At 41.0% G+C, this 19,708-nt stretch overlaps 2 protein-coding genes across 2 annotated transcripts; one reads left to right on the forward strand and one right to left on the reverse strand.

Moving 5' to 3' along the window:
* The first annotated feature begins 1,068 nt into the window (after window positions 1-1,068).
* Window positions 1,069-4,962, forward strand: LOC139647790 (protein delta homolog 1). The gene is made up of 5 exons (XM_071523769.1): window positions 1,069-1,120; window positions 1,344-1,407; window positions 1,964-2,094; window positions 3,212-3,353; window positions 4,179-4,962. Exons 1-5 carry the CDS (start codon window positions 1,069-1,071, stop codon window positions 4,960-4,962), a joined length of 1,173 nt encoding a protein of 390 aa, XP_071379870.1.
* A 9,022-nt stretch (window positions 4,963-13,984) lies between these two features.
* On the reverse strand, window positions 13,985-15,372 carry dio3a (iodothyronine deiodinase 3a). The gene has a single exon (XM_071523733.1). It carries the CDS (start codon window positions 15,336-15,338, stop codon window positions 14,553-14,555), a length of 786 nt encoding a protein of 261 aa, XP_071379834.1. The 5' UTR covers window positions 15,339-15,372; the 3' UTR covers window positions 13,985-14,552.
* Window positions 15,373-19,708: the final 4,336 nt, after the last annotated feature.

Raw genomic sequence — 19,708 nt, forward strand, 5'->3', positions numbered from 1 at the left:
ATTAACTACCAGGTAAAATAGAAAATCAGCTGGTAGTGCAGAACCAGGATTGAGAACCACTGATTTATCACACTGACCAAAAAATAATATATTGTCATTAGTCACTGCTCCACTTTTTTGAAGTTTTAGTGGAAAATGATATCAGATGCAGGGACTTTGCCATATTTTAGGACTAAGTAAATAAAAAAAAAAGTGTTTTACTTAATCGCAAAGGCATCGAGGAATGCATCTATTAAAGGCAGGCACATACTTTTACATACAAGCAGCACTTTCCTTGTGGGGGTCAGACTGCTGGACAGATCTTCCCTTACAAGGTGGGCGGAGCGTGTTTCACTGGGACGCTGCACGCTGCAGCAGTCCCATCAAAACCTCTGGTCCTCCAGTAGCCGTACCACCATACCTGTAGTATCACTCCGAATAGCGACACTGCCTGGATAAAAAGTCAGTCAAATCGATCAAATATGACCCAAACCGTTTGGATTCAAAGCGCCGGCGCGACATAGGTGAGGCAGTTTGCTGGACGGTGCAAGGTAATTTGTTCAAGTTAATTTGACTTTGATCATCAAAATGTTGACAGTTTTATTTCATTAAATCTATTTTTTTTAACGCTCTTTGTCTTTTGCTGTATGGCTGTGCGTAATGGGTAGCTATATTGGGAGCAGACGCAGGTGCGCCAATTGCAATACCTGCGTCTGCTCCCAACAAAACATCACTATAATATTCCTATAATATTCCTATAGTGGGTCTGTGGTAAGCTGTGGTAATAGTGAGCTTATCGTGCTTATGGTTTTAGTGAGCTTATCGTGCTTATGTTTTGTTTTTTTGGCTTTTCTGATAAGCTATCACAATCATATCCAAATAATACTATAGGATAGTATAGCTTTGCCGTGATGTTTGTCCCTCTGAAATGTATTTTATGATTACAATAGTTGTTTTTCGTAAGGGAACTTTTGAGCAGTGAGATCCATTTTTAGATGCGAAAGTATCGCTTGTTCACAGAGACAGAGAGCGCTGTGACTTAACCAGTGTTCATTTTGCAGGACGAAGAGGGTTTTTCTCGAAATTACGATGCATCTCACAGCGGTGGTCTTAATTCTGGTCGTGACAGGCATCGCCAAAGGTAATCCGAGTCATTTTTTTATACAATCCGGTAGCACAGAGGTTTATTGGCAACGACGCAAAGACATGTCAGTCAAAAAACCCAAACTCTTTTCTGAACTACTTGACTCACTGCGTGGAAAGAAAGTAACGAATGAATATTTTATTGCTCTGAATGTTTAATAGGTTTGATTTTTTTGATGCAAATATGTTACATGCTGCTGTTCTCTGCTTCTCTCCCAAAGGTTGGGAATGCAGCGCAGGGTGCAACGCAGAAAATGGGTTTTGTGAGAAGCCAGGGAAGTGCAGGTACTAAAACGACGTTAGATTCCTGTATAAATTCTCTGCACCCCTATTTTCCATAACTCAGTAGCTGCCAATGTTCATCCCTCTGAGAACTGCAATCACAATCCGGCCAACTGGATCATTCCGTTTTTTCTGGGTTTGTTTGGCGCTTGCATTGTTGTGTTAAATCAACTGCTAAATCAGTCCTTTGTTTGAAGTGTGAAAAGCATTTTTTATTTGCAGTCTAGTGTTTTCCCAACAGATAGCTCAAAGCATTTGGTTACATAGCCTGCAGTATTGGAGAATCACAGTTTGACAGGTTTATCTGGCATAGGCTATCTGCTCTGGAGCCAAAATGATTATTATTAGTATTTGGTGTTTTAGTGAAGGAATGTAATATAACTGAAATGGAATATAACTCTGATCTTTCATTTACTATTACTTTAAGAGGAATAGCATGTGGACAGTAGGCTATTGTTTCCCATGCATGCTACTCATCATGGGGACTTGACTCCAAAACACCAATGCTAGACTGTAACGCTCTGTGGGAGGTACACTGATAGTCCCTTATGTTTTTCAGGTGCAAACCAGGGTGGCAGGGGGAGATGTGCAACCAGTGCATGCCCTTTCCTGGTTGTTTGCACGGCACATGTGAGAAGGCATGGCAGTGCATCTGTGAGGATGGCTGGGTGGGCAGCCAGTGTGACCAAGGTGAGTCTAATTTAGCTCCCCCAGACACTCTCGCGCCTCATAGCCCTTGGTGACGCAGAGGTTAGGGTGAGTCAACGGAGCGCCTCCTCTGCTATGCTTGGAGGGATCTGGGTTGCCACCGAATAAAGCCGGTGTCTTGGGGAAGGATAAACATACTGTAGCAAAGATCTGATTAGAGGCAAAAAATAGTTACGGAGAAAAGCGGGTCATGTCTGACAATAAAAGCTCAGGCGATGTGTAACATACAGCATAGAGCGACTGTAGAAATGCTGATCATACTAGAGCTGCAACGATTAATTGATTAATCGATTAGTTGTCAACTATTTTGATAATCGATTAATCGGTTTGAGTACATTTTTAAGAAATTCTCTGATTCCAGCATCTTAAACTGAATATCTTTGGGTTGTGGACAAAACAAGACATTTGAGGACGTCATCTTGGGCTTTGGGAAACACTGATTGACATTTTTCACCATTTTCTGACATTTTATAGACCAAACAACTAATCGATTAATCGAGAAAATAATCAACAGATTAATTGACAATGAAAATAATCATTAGTTGCAGCCCTAGATCATATGATAATAAAGTGGCATCTTCTGCTCTCGTGCCACTGAGCAAGGCACATATCATCATAAACTCATCAAAACCTCAAAGGTGTTGCACTGTGGCTGCCTTTTGGCTGAGTGGAAAAAAAAAATGACCCCTTTCCATTTCAGCAGATGCTGTAGTCAAAAGCACTGCACGCTGTTATATGCTTATAGTCTGTGACTACAGTGAGGAGGTGTGCATCCAAAATAAACATTATTTGATCTTAAATGTGTGCATATAAATCACCTCATTCCCCTCAAGCAAAGAAACACAGGAGGGAAGATTAAAAGAAAAAGATTTTCTGGCTTCTGTCTCTGTTTGACCTGTTTATCATCGAGCACAGTACATCTCTCTTTCTATTTTCATGGCGAAGTATGTGAGCTGCTTGCCTATATATTGTGGTGGTTGGTTTGTTCTCAGTTTTGTTCTTGGCGATAAGATGCTGCGGAAGGGAGAGCAAGCGAGAGAGAGAGAGAGAGAGTCCGCAAATCTAAAAACAGCATGCACTATTTTTTTCTTTTTAACAGATACGCGCCTGTGCTCATCCAGGCCTTGTTCTGGTAATGCCACCTGCATTGAGACGGGAGAGGGGGGATACCTCTGTGTCTGTCCCCACGGCTACATGGGCGAAAACTGCCACCTGAAGAAAGGACTCTGCCTGACAAACGGGTATCAGCGCATCTGTCTGAGTAGCTATCTTAATTAATACATGTAATTAAGCCCTCGAAATTGCCTTTCCAGTGCTGAATTACAGGCGGGACTGATGTGCGGAGGAATCATTCTCCTGCCCATCAGATCCATAAAAAAGACTCTCTGGGGACACTGCTGGCTGACACAGCCCTCCAGACTCTGAACCCCTCCATGTTTGCTCGTTGTAGGATTTCCACATTATTGACTTTGAGAGACACACCTTAAATCCAATACAGCCCAGCGTCAGTGGATTGGCTTGTCTCCTCCTCCTGCTCAATAAATAATCATTTGAGTCCTATTTTAAATTTTCGAAATGAGATGGCTGGAGCTTCACTGGTATGCCGGGGGAATTCATCTCCATTATTAGGCTTCCGTGAGCTTTCATTAATCAGCTCCTCTATAAGGGACCACCGATGTCTAAATAGCCTGCCAGAGCTATTATTCATTTGATGAGCAGAGATAGAAAGTGAGGGACTTGTGCATTTACATGGGCTACTATAACAGATATTGATTGTTTTTTATCCCGGCTTTTCATCAGTGCACTTTGTGAAGCATTGATCAGATATGCTAAATTTGTGGGTGCAGTAATTGCCCAGGCAAAGACAAAACTCCTTTTGTTTCTTGCTACTGGTACAGATTTTTGTATTTGCATAAAATTAGATAAACACTGCTTTTCTTTTGCTGCTGAGATAAGACGAACACAAAAACACTGGATAAAATGTAGTCAGATAATGCTGTGTACTTGATGACAGACTCTGTTGGAATGTTTTCCCGGTAATCACATCGTTCTGCTCTGTCCTCTAGCTCTCCTTGTCAGAACGGAGGTACCTGTACTGATGCCGACGGCTCGGCGGCCTTCTCTTCCTGTGTCTGTCCCCCCGGGTTCGCCGGGGACTTCTGTGAGATCAGCGTTGACAGCTGCCAGCCCGACCCCTGCCTCAACGGTGGTAACTGCACAAACCACGGCCTGGCCTTCACGTGCGTCTGCCCCGACGGCTTCTCCGGCTTCACCTGCAATGACACCAGCAGCCTCTCTCCCTGTGCCGGCAGGCCCTGCGCCAACAGAGGCACGTGTGTGGGCCAACCTGACGGAACCTTCCGGTGCGTTTGCCAAAGATGGTTTACAGGTCCCACATGCTCCCTGCAGCACAGACCGAGGGGCAAACCCAAGCCTGCCAGACCTCCTGACCACCGAGTGTTCTCGCTGACTCCGCAGCACTACTCCCTCCCAGCTCACGCCTTCCACAAGCTCCTCCGACCTCCCGAGAGAGACCTGCTGAAGATCACCCTGAAGGAGACGGTGCACTCCTCCGGCGTCCTGGTCACACACGGACAGCTGCTCTGCTTCGGCATGCTGGCCCTGCTCACCTGCCTGGTCATCCTGGGCACTACAGGCATCGTGTTTTTTGGCCGGTGTGAGACGTGGCTAGCTAACGCAAAGTACAGCCAGCTTGTTCGGCAGCAAAGGGAACACCTGCTGAGAGAGGCGGGCGGCACCAGCCAGGAAGAGCCGGAGCATTCAGTAAACATCATCCTGCCAGAGAAGATTAGGCTCACCAGCTTTGGAAGACACTACACCTCCATCTGATTAGATTGTGTGTCTCTCTCCCTCTCCCCTCTCTCGCTCTGCAGGGACTTTAATATGAATGTCTAAAAATGGCAACACATCGAAATACCATGACTGTTTCACAGTTGTGTTTATGAGGTGAGAGATGTCACTGAACAGCATTCACAATCTTCCATACAACTCTAAATGGATTATATTTGAATATATAGTCTACTGGACAAAGTGGACAATCATGACAACGGATTGTAAATGTACCTTCAAATCATATGGTTGCACAACCAGCCATGGAATGTGTCAGAAAATAACATCAACAAGATATTCTCCCAAATGGCAACTTGATGGATTGTAAGAAGATATCACAGTGCAGTATTTCCTCAACCCATTTTTGAATTTTGAAGGATCCTTTTTGATGTCCATACTGATCCGTGGATCTGTAGTAAAATACTGTTCATTGTGTGTTTATTGCTGAGCCACAAGTTGATTTGGTATACAATTTCAATTTCACATTTGGCAGACGCTTTTATCCAAAGCGACTTACACGTAATGGGTTTACAATTCATTAATATCACAATATGAGAAATGAAGTTGAATTCAAAAGTAGCCAACAACAAAACATGTGTAAGCTAGATCACTTGTCTCTTCCTCAGTATGAGTGATTAAACAGATAAGATGAATTGTGATACTGACTTTGAATTTGCTACCCAAATGTAGTTAGTCATATTTTATTATAACTGAAGATCATATGCCTATTGTGACTTTGCCATATCATAATAAATACATAAAATTGCATATTGTGAGTTTGTGTATGCATTTAAAATGTGTAATTATATATTGTTACATGCCATCCAAACAGGAGGATTAAGGGATGTGCTTTCAAATGCTCCCGGACTGTAAAGGTACTGTGTGCCTGGAGGTTCTTCTGTTTGCCAAATCTGGTCCAAGTTTCTTTCTCTATAGCTGTTTCAGTTTAGGTGTTGGTTTTAAACTTATATAGATGTACATTTTGATGTAATAATACTGTCTATGCCATGATTCCTCAAGAAATGCTGATCTCTCCAATCTTTATACATGTATGTCATGGATATCTACCCTCCATCATTAATCAAGCAGGCTCAACCTGCATTTCTCCTATTCCCCAACATTGCTACTTGTTCTGCCAGTAATTGAACTTTAAAGGTAATGTGCCATGCATCTCTGAGCCCTGGAATCAATACTGTAGCATCCATATTGGTTAATGGATTCTTTTGTCATGCACAAGATGGCCACTCACTCATGAGGATAAAGTGATTTCATGAATACTGAATGGATGCCAAAAAGACCGACTAGGAAACATAATGTCTGTTAACCAGTGAAGATATACGTGAACATGTAAAACATATTGCATGTAAAATATTCATATTCATTGGCTGCTGATATGAGGATGACTATCGTTTTAGAGTGGGACATCTTATTTCTTTTTTAATAATGTAATCGAGCCATCAACTCCTGCTGTTCAGCCTGTAGTAAAAGGCTTTTGTTTAGCTCTTGCCATAATTTCAGGGTGATGGGTGGTTATCTTGTGCTTGTAGTCAGTTGTAAGCACAAGACCCTTCACTGAATTTCATTTTTACATACTACCTTGTGAGGAAGCAGAATATAGAATGATTGGTTTGGAAGTGACATTTGTATTGATAAACAGATTAGGTAAATAAGGGAGGGGGGTGGGGTGGGTTATTGTGACCATGCAATACTTATCAGTATTGTTACAGTTTGGGATCTTCACTATTGTGCATTGCTTTGGACAAATATTGCTTGTGTTTTCATTGCTTTTAATAAAAAAAAATCTAAAACTGTACACCTGAAAAGGTTACATGCAGTGGTATCTATCTGCAGCCTCAGTCCTTGATTCTCCATCGTCTGCTTTCTAAAGTACACAGTGGTGCTGCTACTGTAAAAGTTAACAGCTTTGCCAGTTTTGATGCTCGAATGGAAACTGCACTGCATCCAATTAGAAATGATTATCATGGTGAATCTGACTCATCCTCAATTTTTTTTTTTCTAATCTATTTTTGGCCGATCACATGCTCTTTATACAACAGCTATCAACCAACACAAATTTTCAGCATTGCTTGTTTGAGTAAGTGGAGTGATTTAAAAGCTTGCACAACTGGCCACTCATGAATCTCCAGAGTCTTTTGCAGCATTTAGGTTTATACGCATGGGCACAATCACATTAATTAGGGTCATGTTTATCAGAATCACAATTTTTAGTGAGTGCCTTGATCCCATAGGATTTATAGAGCTACAGTGATTCACAGAATATGCTAGGTTTTCAAATATAGAGTAGTACAGTATATAGTAAATATAGAACCCCTCTGCTCAGTCCCTAGGTATTGTAAACAAATCACAAGGATTCCCCAGGACTCCCAAACATCTAAGCCCTATATCTTCCCCACACTTCCCCACACTAATTGGGTTCAAATACCTAAAATCCCCGGCCTCTTTCCCAATTCAAAACTTCACAAAAATCACCAGGTTTCCATTGTCTACACCTCTTTCAGCTGCTGTGTGCCTGACATGAGAGGGTAAGACAAGATCAGACTCTGGGCGAGGCAGAGACTACTACATCAGGCGTTTCACAATATGAATTACAAGCAATGCCAACACACACACACACACACAGCACCACCTGCCTATTCTAGTATGCCACCCCACTTCATAATTATGTGAGAGGTAAAGCATCTGCTCTTCTACTCTGTGATGCTTAATAAATATCTCCCCGGAGCCAACTCGTTCATTATCGACTGAAAGATAAAAGTGATTTTATCAGCACTTGTACTCCGCAAGCTGTCCCTGAAGGCAGATCTATTTCAGAGAGCAGTCTCTGCCTCCATCTTGTGGTGCCAATTGCCTACTACCTACACCACTGGATCCAGCATTAAAGCTACCACGCTAGGCAGGATTTTGATGTAAAAAAAAACACCTGTCTTATCAGCCTTAATCACAAAGTGAAGCCTAAATCATCCCCCCCTAAATGAAATTCTGGTGTCAGGTATGAACACTTCTCCGCTCACAGGATCTGACGAATCTAAACTTAAGGGCAGTAGATCTTTTGCCTCTCTCGTTCCCTTTGGTATCCTTTGAGGGTTTCAAAGTGATCACAGTCCGGCTGGATTGATTTCTGGATATTCAAGTTAAAATTTTTGAAAAAACAGTTATGTCTCGCTGCCCTTCGGAGCCGCCATCATGCAAAGTTGCCTCATGTAGCTTTAACTATTCTTATCTGAAAAACAATACCACTTGTTAATTTATCCCTTGTCTATATTACGCGTGTCTGTTTATGGAAAACATATTATATTATATTATATTTAATGTTGGCTATTAAAGCACCTTTACACCTTTATCAACCTGTCATTTGTTCATGAAGCACTGCTGGAAGTTTTGAAATCAGTGACAAAAGACAACAGAGAGTTTTTGTAGCTCTTGGTAATGTTTGAATTTAACCCCTAGAAAGACAGTAACAGTGACTGCAGCCCCTGAACAGTGTCAGAGTTTGACCACCAGGTGTCACCCATCTAAAAGGAGACAGGAGGGTTTAGTATGGCGCGATGCATAGCTTTGCACTGAAAGAACCTTGGGTTTATAACAGCTAATCGTTAATAGCTGAATGTTTTCACATATTAGGAAGAAACACACACACACACACACACACACACATCCCCAATGTGCGGCAGAATAAAAAACATGAATGAAAAATAGAGCCTGTACACAGAAAACTCTGGTCCTGTTTTATTTGTTAATATAAGAAAATTACACTCAAAACTTCACTTTTTCTCAGATCCACACAATATTTTTTTTTAAATGATTGAAAATAAAAATAGGACATTGCAGTGATATGAAAAGAAACAATGGTCGCTGTTCATTGTTCTATTATGGTGTTACTGCAGGTAATGTTTCTTGGTTTTCATTTCACTGCTCTGCTGTTTAGTAACAATACAGAACATTACAGGAGTCAGGGATGAGAGTTGCATTCCCCACATAATCGATCCACACTTTGTACTAAACTATATTAAATCCAAACATTTCTCACTAAGGATGCCACTTGAAATACTGACAGAGCTTTATTGGAAAATGGCTCACAGACGTCTGCAGTGTTACACCGTATCCCTGACCTACAAAGAGCAGCCTTGAAATCTCTGCCAGTCCTGGAGATTTACATATCAGGTAGCGGTTATATAAACGTATGAGCAGTGAAGGCTGAGTGGCTAAGACAATAGCTCTACAAGGCTGTAAGTTATCTAACCAGCAGCGGTTACAAGCTTTCCTGGAAGACATGCTACCTGCCTTGCACAACCTGGCTTTATACTTTCTTGTCATGAAAAGAAAATCTGCTCCAAAACAAAATTCACATGCTTCTCTTCTGACCATGGCTAATTCAATCAATGCTTGTGAACATGCTGTGGTCTCTCCCAAAGCTGGAACCAGAGGGCCGAGACATAATCTGGTGATGTCATCCCATTTTGCTCCCGCATGAACTCTCATTCATAGCAAAGCTAACCCTTGTGCAATAGAAAGTGTGCCTATATATCCCTGGAAAATCACTGTGGGTTCTGGGTCACGATGTTGAAGTCAGCCTCTTAAGCTTTGCAACTTGGCTGCTGAGCCAGAAGGACAACAATATAATCAGACTTTTAGTTAGGACATGATTAAGGCTTTGAACTAGAATCTCACAGGTTTATCCAAAAACTTTATGAGTCCTGTGTGACAGACCTGCTGAGGCCCAGGCTCACCACCACCAGATATTCATTTGCGGAGTTATGACCCTGGGGAGAGAGGGGCCCTCTCCTTCAAAGCTGACCAGAGAAGCTGAAATACCTCCGCAGCAGATCCATGACATTCCAGGGTGTTCCCTCCTAGTCATAAAACAAAACAGAACAGCAAAAAGTTAAACCCCCCTCCCCTTGGCTGTCACCTTTGAACCCCAGTTCTCTCCACTAACAGATGAAACCCAACATCCATGGAGAATTGCCGTGGCAACAAGCCAGATTCAAAGCTTTCCGCTTATGTTTTTGTTTTCAGGGGGTGAACATGGCTACAGTACATGTAATATTTCATCCAAACAGGAATCCTTGTGTCTGCTGTCATCTGCACATAAATACTGTGTGTGTGTCAGATGTGTTCCAGATGAGCACTGAAGGGAGGTCACTGTCCAAAATGCCTTCAGTCAGATATCAATAGGACAGCAGCACCTTCTCTGATGGCAGTGGACTTAATCTCTTTTCTGCCATTGGAGAAAAAAAAACCTCTTGTATCTTGGGTTTAAGGTACTGGAAATTACTATATCTCAATGTCCAAGAAATATGCAAACGTTTTTTTCACTGGAACCTACATCTCCAAAGGGTTCTGTGGGGAACAATATTGTTGAAGCCCAAAGCAACATATTTCTTTGTGGGGGGGCTTTATGTGTCAAGGACAAATATGGACCAAAGCAGTGAATTGTCTGGAGGAGTTAAGACTCTCCACCATTGGGATCACACACACCCACACACACACACACACACACACACACTCTTGCTGGCCTGGGATGGAAAACTGCAACAACATGATCTCCAACTCTGATCAGAAGAAAAAAAGACTTCCTACTTTCCTTAAACATCACAAAAACATTGATGTTATTTTGGTCAAATTCATTACATACCTTACATTGATTTCAAACGTTAAATGATCATTACAGGAAAATGCTTTAAGGTTGAGAACCAATAGCCAAGTGGATGTGCTGACTCAACTTTATTTGAAAGTGTTCACTGGTATAAAAGGTATAGTTATGGCAGGACAAGAGGAACTCTCTTTAAAAAGAATCTCAATAAATTTGAAAACTTAATATTTTGGCTTGGTTGCAGTTGCTGTACCATTAAAAGAAAAAGTAGAAAAGAACAGAACTGGATGGATGGCTAAAGATCTCAAAGGTTGAACTAACTGAGAGGTCGTTATAAGAGTTTTATTAGCAATAGTCCTCGAATATTAAGTGTTAAAACAAATATTAAGTGTTAAAATGAAAACTTTAACGTACTTTAACGTACAATAAGAGCAGTCATAAGAAACCTAAAGTTTAATTAAAGAACACTACATTAACAATTTAGATTCAGCATAATATTGTTATACCAAAACTTCTGAAGTGGAAAATTTCTGTATCTCATGCAAAAGTCTTGTCACATGGAGAACACAGCAACAGCAACAAAGGGGGAAACACATGGTTAGAAGTGAAAAAAGAACCTGAAAAAAACAGCAGAGACAGATATAAAATGGCATGATACATAAGCAACATTATGTGGCAACATTTCCAACTAAGAACAATGAGTATCCTTATGTTGTCATTAAATTTCTGTTTCTTAAAACCCATTATATTACCTACAATGACTTTGTCTTCTCTCTTTCCTTGCTGGAGGTATTGGCTTCATTCCAAAGCTGCCCATGAATAATGGCACTTAGAAAGCTGGAGTTGTTTACTGCATGGAACCGACCCATCTGATGAGATTTTACTCTATATGCAATGCAAGTTATGTCAGTGTTACGATCTCATTTCCTGAGTCATTTTTGTCTGGGGCATTGCCTCATTACATCGCCATTGTGTCTTAATGCAGCCTCTTCTTCAGCTGCAGACGGTGAACTGTAAGGCTCAATGAAATAATTTTTCAAGGAAATTACACAACTTAGACTAGCAATTAGGAAATTACACAACTTAGACTAGCATGGCATTTTGATTAAGATGGTGATTTTCATAGTGTTTCAGGTATATTTTCAGATACACTGGAAGCTCATGAGAATGATGATTCAGTATAAAATTGCTACCAAATATTGAAAAAGGCATCCTCAAAAACAGCCTGAGATGTCTGCTACTCAAGAATGGCATGGGACCCAAATGTCAAAAACATGAATAATTCCATTTAAATCACCTACAAAGACTCACAGAGACTTACAAATGTTTTAAGTATGTTAATACTTTATTTTTGATACATTAACCATGGATGAAATAAGTATGCAGTTTAACCCCCTTACTCTTACCAAAGTTTCAAGCCTGGGACTGGCGTGCTAAGACTCCAAAATACTGTGGATGTATCACTCAGCATAATGGGATGAAGTGTGATTATCCTTATCTAATTAGCAGGGTTCGAAGGTGTGCTGTGCTGTGCTCTGCTGTGCAGAAGGAAAAAAATCACCACATTAACCAAAGACCTGCTTATATTTGAATCAATATACAATTTTAAAGGGTACTTCAGAAATTAAAGATGATATTTTATATGCTGTAAACTATCTGCAGAACAGGGTTCAGTGTAGGAATTACTGAGTTTTAGAGTGTGAAATTGTCCACAGACTGTCCATTGAGTCATTCAGAGGATAGGGAACCTTTGATACATTCATTCAAGCTCAAAGAAAACAAATTAGATTAAAACAAATAAATAGAAAAATTAGTTTTTAGGCAAATTTTTTTAGCCTTCACTTTGAAGAATAAGTAGGGTTTCACAAGAATCCAAATGAAACTATGCAAAATATTATTACAACATAACTTAGTTATTGCTAATTAAATGAAGACTATAGTGAATATCTTAATGAAGGAATAAATTACACCTAAGACAAGCATTAGATAAAAATGTATTGAGATAATAAAATAATAAACTCAGTTGCGACTAACATACCACCGACATCCATAAACGCTGTCAACAGAGGCTCTCCGCCATCCGGAAACTCATGGCACTTACAGTCCCCCACCCCCGCCATCCGGCAACTCGGGGCACTTGCAGCCTCCCCCCCCCTCCCCCCGCTCCTCCTGTACAGGAGCAGGATCTTTGAGCTCATTCTCCTCATACTGTTCATGTTGTGCTATTTCACCATGCTCACTGTCAACAACAGAAACAAACTCCTCGAAATCACACACATTGCCTCTAAGACCATCAGTCTCCCTACTCCCAACCTCCCATCTCTCATTGACACTGCCATCACCTGTAAAGCACTTCTCATAGCACACGACCCCAGCCACCCCCTAAACTCATGCTTCACCCTACTCCCATCTGGCCGCAGATACAGATCCCTGATTTATAAAAAGGCACGCTTCAGTAAGAGCTTTGTGCCTTTGTATTTGTTGGATGTTGTTTTCTGTTTTTGTATATGTACAGGCTGTGGAAACGAATTTCCTCTAAGAGGACAATAAAGAATCTATCTATCTATCTATCTATCTATCTATCTATCTATCTATCTATCTATCTATCTATCTAGATGAATTATTGTTGAAATGCCACTTTAGTCAAAATGGTCAATTTAATCTTGTAATAATATGTTATTGATATTCTTTTTAGTATTACTATTGTTATTGTTATTGCTATTATTATTATTGGTAAAGTATGTCATGTTGAGTCAATGGCACGTGTAGGCTATATTAACTTGGTCAAAACCATTAAAATAGACATTATAACAATTTAGAAATAAAATAGCTTGTCTGCAGCATTCAAAGCAACACTTGTTGTGCTGGTTGTTTTGATGCGCGGACCATTTGAGCTCAGATGTTAAGTAATTAGCATCAAATGGAAGTGCTGCATCATCCCTGATTCTCGTCATCTCTTCACTTCACCTTAGGTTACCCTAACCTTCTAATGTTAGATGCTCCCACGGTTTTGCTGCGATTCAAAGATAAAATGTCAGGGGGGATTTGTTGAAAACTTATCCAGCTCCTTCTCAAATAAAAGTGGTTTCATATTTTCTGCCTCTCCAGTCCAGTTTGAATGATGTTGCCGCATAAGGAATATTTCGAGTGGCATCCATCAGAAGTCTGATGTGCATTATTTAGGATGCGCAAGAAATTCTACATTTACATACGTTAGTTTTTTTTCTTGGCTATTCCAATAGAACTGAGACCAAATTAAAACCTATACATAACTATACAATTATTTTATTGCGCAAAAAAACCTAACCAGCTCCACTACCTTGAATGCAAGCCACAACACAAGTTAGGCTACAAAATAAAAGTATTTTGGTAAAAGAATACAACAGAGAAGTAGATCAAAGCATTTTATTATATGAAAAATATATCCATAAAAGTGAACAATATTTACAAAACAGTTGAGCCCAGGGTAAAAGACAGGATGTTCGCCATGATCTCCAGTATGAAAGACATCAGTATCGGTTCTCTGGTTTGAATCCGTTTAAAAACCGAACTTCACAACAATACTGACGAGCATGGTGATGCCACAGACGCGCACATACTATCCTGATTTATTCCCGAGGCGCATTCACACTAGGATAAGAAATAAGAACAAAAAAGTTGTCACAAAAAATACTCTTGTTCACAAACAAAGGTACAAACGAAATAACAAACTAACCTTTTGTGGGTGGAACAGGGTGCCTATGTAACTCAATTAGATGTCCAATATGAAATGAAGTAGCCTACTGTAGTACATCCTACCACCTTGACCAAATGACTTTGATGCAGCCATAAAAAAGAAATAAATAAACTGAAACCACTGACAGCGTATTCCTGACGTAGAAATGTTTATCTAACTGGAGTTGTAATACTGAAAATTTGCAGCATCAATGTTTTTTATTTTAAATTTTTATAGCAGCTCTAAACAATCAAAATTCTTCTACACATTAACAACTACATTGCTAGATTTCCCCAGCTTTTGCCTGTATTGATCAAGCCAGTCTTTCAGCTCTGAGATTCGATACCCTTCTGGTCCTCTGCCTCCCTGGTAAACTATTTTCCCGTCTTGAAGTATATATAGTCTGTCGAAATAAGCTCCGTACGCAGCGTTGGAGGAGTTTTCCATGCTGTCGACGACAACCAGGCAGCCGGGGACCTCCAAGTGCATCAGCTGCGCAGCGTTCAGCCTGTCCTCTAGACACCGGTGTTTGGGAATCTGGTAGGGCGCGTCAGAGCTCATCCAGCCGTCGGAGGGGTGCGCTTCCTCTATGTACACAACTACAGAGTCTGCTATGTCTGCGTACTGTTGCACAACTCCCTGGAAAGCCTTCAGACGCGCCATGAACGGCGGTCAGGTGCAGCTGCCAAAGTTGAGGATGAGCGGTCTCTTGTCCTTTGCGTAATCGAGGATCCGACTGCGCCTCTGATCCTCCAGCTGAACAACTTCGGTGTTGGGCGCTCCGTGTCCGAGATGCGCTGCTTTCAGAAAGTCCAGTTTATGCCCGTGCCAGACCGCCTTGAGGGACTCCACGCTGAACATGCGATTGGAATCGGATATGCACAGCGGGGGATCGATGGCATCGCCCTCTTGCTCCCTCATCCTGAAGAACACCCTTTTCCTTATGCATAAAAAGTCAAGCAGCCAAAACATTACAGCTGCCATTAGAAAACGGGGCAGCAGGACAAGACAAACTATTGCATTTTTAATAGCCTTGACAGTATTCATTATGACTTATAATAATAACCTCTCGACCGGTCTTGCGCTGCGCTACGATCCTGCGGGTTGAAGTTGGGTTACTTGCAACTTCCCCTCTTTTTATAGCACCGGCAGATTTGAATGAATAACACCCCGCCTCCAAACTGGGGCCGAGGCCTCACATGGTGGGGATTACCTTCTGTCAACTCCACAACTTTGACTTACAGCCAAAAGCCAAGGATAGTAGGAAAGGGAGCGCCACAGGAGTGCGTTATTTGGCGAGTGAGGCGGCCATTATAGGAAAGCCTGAAATTCACATAACCATTGATGATAGTGTTGATCATAATGTATTTTTTTTATTTTTACTAGGCTGCTATATAGGCACATATAGGCAGGCTTTTAAATCCAGACGCCCATGTTGTGTAATCAAAGAAATTATTTGTCTGACCTAGAAGTCCTGCGTGATAGCAAAGATAATGCTGGCCGGCTTATTTCATATTTCCATGACATAGATTGTTGAATTCAATTAAATTACATTTCACTGATTGCAGCAATGCTGCGAGGGATTTACTGTTTTGCTCAAGGACACTTCAGCAGGGCGGACGCTGACCCGGTTGGACTCCAGTTGAAGGACAGACTCTATAACCACTATGCCGCTATTAGCTCTTATCCTTAGCTCTTATCCAATTATATTATTTCCTGATTCGCGAAAGGCCTGCAAAACCCAACACGTAGTATTGTATTGCCTATACAATTTCCTTGTACAGTCACCCAACATTGGGAATGTGAACAGTCGGGAGTCGGCTGCTTGTCGTGATGCAATACTTCAGCCCATATGGATCGTTAGCCTATTATACCTATTATAGGAGTGTCTCAAAACACTTTTGGTATTCTAAAACCAAGAAAAGCGGTAATTGAGAAGTGGTGTTTGCAGGGGCATTTAAGGTAAACCAATTACCTGTGTGTGCTTATACTCCAAATGCCATTAAAACACAGTTGATCACTGAAACACTAAATAAGCTTGATGAATAGGAATTATGGTGTTTAACTCTTGGGTAAAGTTGGGTAAAATGGGGAGATGGAGGGAGGGGGATTTTTCATATGAACACATGATTATAGCTAACAACAATGAGCTGATTGAGCAATGTCAAACTAGTCATGACTGCATACACACACACACACACACACACACACACAAACACACAGACAGACCAATTACTAAGCTTCCTTTGGGTCTGTGAGGAGAGAGCACCTAACTGGCACCATGGCTTACATACACAGGCACTCTGCCAAAAAACGCCTCAGGATATGAATCAGACATTCTGACAACGCACAAACATGACTGGTTTATGAGTTAAGATGACAGGAATCACTTCACATGGATTTTAGGAGATCTAAGGAAACACAACAACATCTCATTTGGTCAGAAAACTCCAAGATTTCAATCTTTCAGTATGCGAGACTAGGGTCGTTCGAAAAGTCTCCTGGCTGATGTGGGAGGGTTTGCAACTCTCCAAGAATGTTGAAAGCTGAGTCTCTGTGTTTAAAATGCTGTCTTCTGAAAAATGCCTTCCTCTTTTTGGACTGATTGGACAACCACTGTGACATCATTTAGAAACAGTGTATGGGAATAAGAAACTGTCTTGTGAGAAGCGTGAGATTGTAACAATACTTGCAAAATTTGTAGCACAAATGCACAAATGTCTACTCCAAAAAAATGTTTTACACATTTGCAAATACTTGTTCACAGCTACAAAATTTATCACAAGTTTGCAGATTGTGTCACAACCTGACAGCACACGGTGCACACACACACATTTTGCTCTCATGTTAGAGCTTCAAGCATCTTATAATACAAGTACAACAGCTTGTGATGTGATTTTCTGCGGGAGGACACTGCCAAGATAGCAGCAAATGTTTTTTAAATGATTCACAAAAGGAAATATTGATTATAGCTCTTAATATCTAATGTATTTGTTTGCAAATTTTCATATAGATCTTTATAACTACAAAAAACATTTCCACGTTTCCAAATGCATCACACACACATGCATTCTTATTCCCATAACAGTGCTTGTTTCCAGATGTATCCAGATGTGGCACATTCCTTAATGCACAAGCACTAAATGAATACAAAATTAATTCATATTATTCTGTTGTAATGTTGTTTGGAAGGCAGGCATTATCATTATTGAATGCAGATTGTCTTTCATCATTATATCCTGGTTACTGAGAGATTTTTAACCATCATATAGCTTCTGTCTTCTTTTGGTCATGGGATGATGCATTTCTTTGGTGTCAAAGTCAAATCCACACACAAATAAGGACAACTTTGACACATTTTAAGTTTTCCTTAATCGGTTTCAACTCTTCATGTGTTATGAAGGCCTTTTGTTTTCCAAAGCAGTGTTATGGTTTTGTCTGTGTTGTTTGTGAACAGCAGCAAAACAAGAAAAAACATTTCTTTGGTTTGGGCAGGTCAATTCTACATCATGCTACAGTGCTTCTAATAAAGGTTTCTCCTTTGGCTCATGTCAGACAGCCAGTTCACACTATTTTGACACACTGTACAATGCTGGACCCTTCAGTGCCTGCGCCCACCCTACCCATCCAACCTGCACAACAACTTGGACCCTGGACCAGTAGCTATTTCCTTTTATGTCTTTAATTACCTTATACTTGACACATACTTTACTTCTTTGGCATTGTCCGCCAATTGCTGCTGTGGCAAGTTCTGTTTATCTTATCTTCTCTTATCACAAAACAGGACTTTAATGTAATTCCATATATATATAGCGCTCTGCTCATATAAGGAACCTGTGGTATAGTGAAGGTATACACACGTATACCATATACTTGTTTATTTGACTTTTCTTTATACTTACTGGAAAAAACAAAAATGATGATGAATTGAATATAACCAATCACATTTATTTGCAGACACTGGACATTGTTGTTACCTCTAACATCAATGTTAGCCTGTCAGGAGTAATGTTAGCTATCACTAGTAGTGTACACACTAAGGGCCCTTTTCTGGGAATCAATGGTGCATGACGCAAAGTGTAATCAAAGAATTAGCCTTGAATCATGACCGATAAAGTCACCTCTTTTCCTTCATTTAAAAGCAGTGCGTTCTCTGCCACAGTGATCTGAAAATTTTGTGATGAAAGAGACACAACACAAGATCTTTCACTAAGAGGAAACTGATGTCTTTGCACGTGATAAGCAGAATCGCCACGAGTGAATAAATAAACCACTGAGGGCAGATGATGTTAAATTAGCTTGGGAGGAGATAAGACATTTGGTTAACATGTGTTTCTCTGGCCCTAGAGGAACCATTGCCCAATGTAGGAAACAGTTCAATGACATTAGGTAAAGAGCCAAACAGAAGTTGGTGGCGAACCGCAGGGACAGTTTGTCTACAGGAGGGGGTCTTCCACCTGCCAGTCCCTGATATCTACAGAAGATGTGGCTGCTTCCACAATCTCTACTGAAGGTTTTGGAGGGACATTACCTTAAGTGTTGTTCTCCATGCGTCATGGCGCATACTGACAGTTCTATGTTGGATGACAATCATTCACATCCCAGCCACATTGTCACACTGGGCAGCATATCATCCACAAAAAGGGTTGGTAAACTTTTTTAATAGGATCTGTGCATGTGTGTATCACTTGGTAAAGCCACAAAAATATCATACAACATGCCTGTGCTTTGCGTCATGCACTTTTGAAGTGGACAGAGCAGGCAGGCTGCACATGCGTGAATCCCCATAACCCTGACACCAAAATTGCAGTCACCCCCTCTACTGTACCTCTCCTCCCACTTATGTACAGCCACACTTTAGTACAAATGTGTGCCAGAAGAGAAAGAAGGGGAGAAAGCTGTTGGGACCATCTCCACGTTCACATGACCTGGAGCTAAACTCTTCGGTAGAAAGGACGGATTAGGCCTGAGAACTATGCTCACCTTATCCGGCCTCATACGATGGCAGTCATCACGGACTGATAAGAAATGTCTCTCACTCAGCCTCTTAGAATAGTTAATGTCCACCAGAAATGCAGTATTTCATGTAGTATATAGATTCCAAGGCCTCAAAGGCAGGCTTGCAAAGAGCTCCTAGTACCACCTCCGGGTCCCACTTAGGAACCAAGGGAGTTTTGGGGATACACAACATATCGACTCCTGAGGAACTCAGGACCGTTCACTCGCCACTTCTCTGCAATACTGCTGTGTAGGCTGCTTCGCATCTATGACACTGTGTGTCCTTGTTTATCCACAATGTGATACTGTAATGATTACACATACATTATGTCATACATATACGCTGTAACATACTGAACATTTACATCTACATAAATCATTTCTATGAATTGTGTAATAAGTCAGTGTAATGTTCAGGT

The sequence above is a fragment of the Centroberyx affinis genome, unplaced genomic scaffold, assembly GCF_046629955.1.
Source record: "Centroberyx affinis isolate AG114_WGS23_722 - 3 ecotype Tasmania unplaced genomic scaffold, CSIRO-AGI_Caff_v1 ptg001111l_1, whole genome shotgun sequence".
Classification (NCBI taxonomy): domain Eukaryota; kingdom Metazoa; phylum Chordata; class Actinopteri; order Beryciformes; family Berycidae; genus Centroberyx; species Centroberyx affinis.

Bases quoted from the DNA above. Each gene is read 5' to 3' on its own strand.
- LOC139647790 (XM_071523769.1), top strand. From the start codon at position 1,069: ATGCATCTCACAGCGGTGGTCTTAATTCTGGTCGTGACAGGCATCGCC. The intron at 1,408-1,963 runs GTACTAAAACGA...TATGTTTTTCAG, and splicing joins GAGAAGCCAGGGAAGTGCAG to GTGCAAACCAGGGTGGCAGG. The intron at 3,354-4,178 runs GTATCAGCGCAT...TCTGTCCTCTAG, and splicing joins GGACTCTGCCTGACAAACGG to CTCTCCTTGTCAGAACGGAG.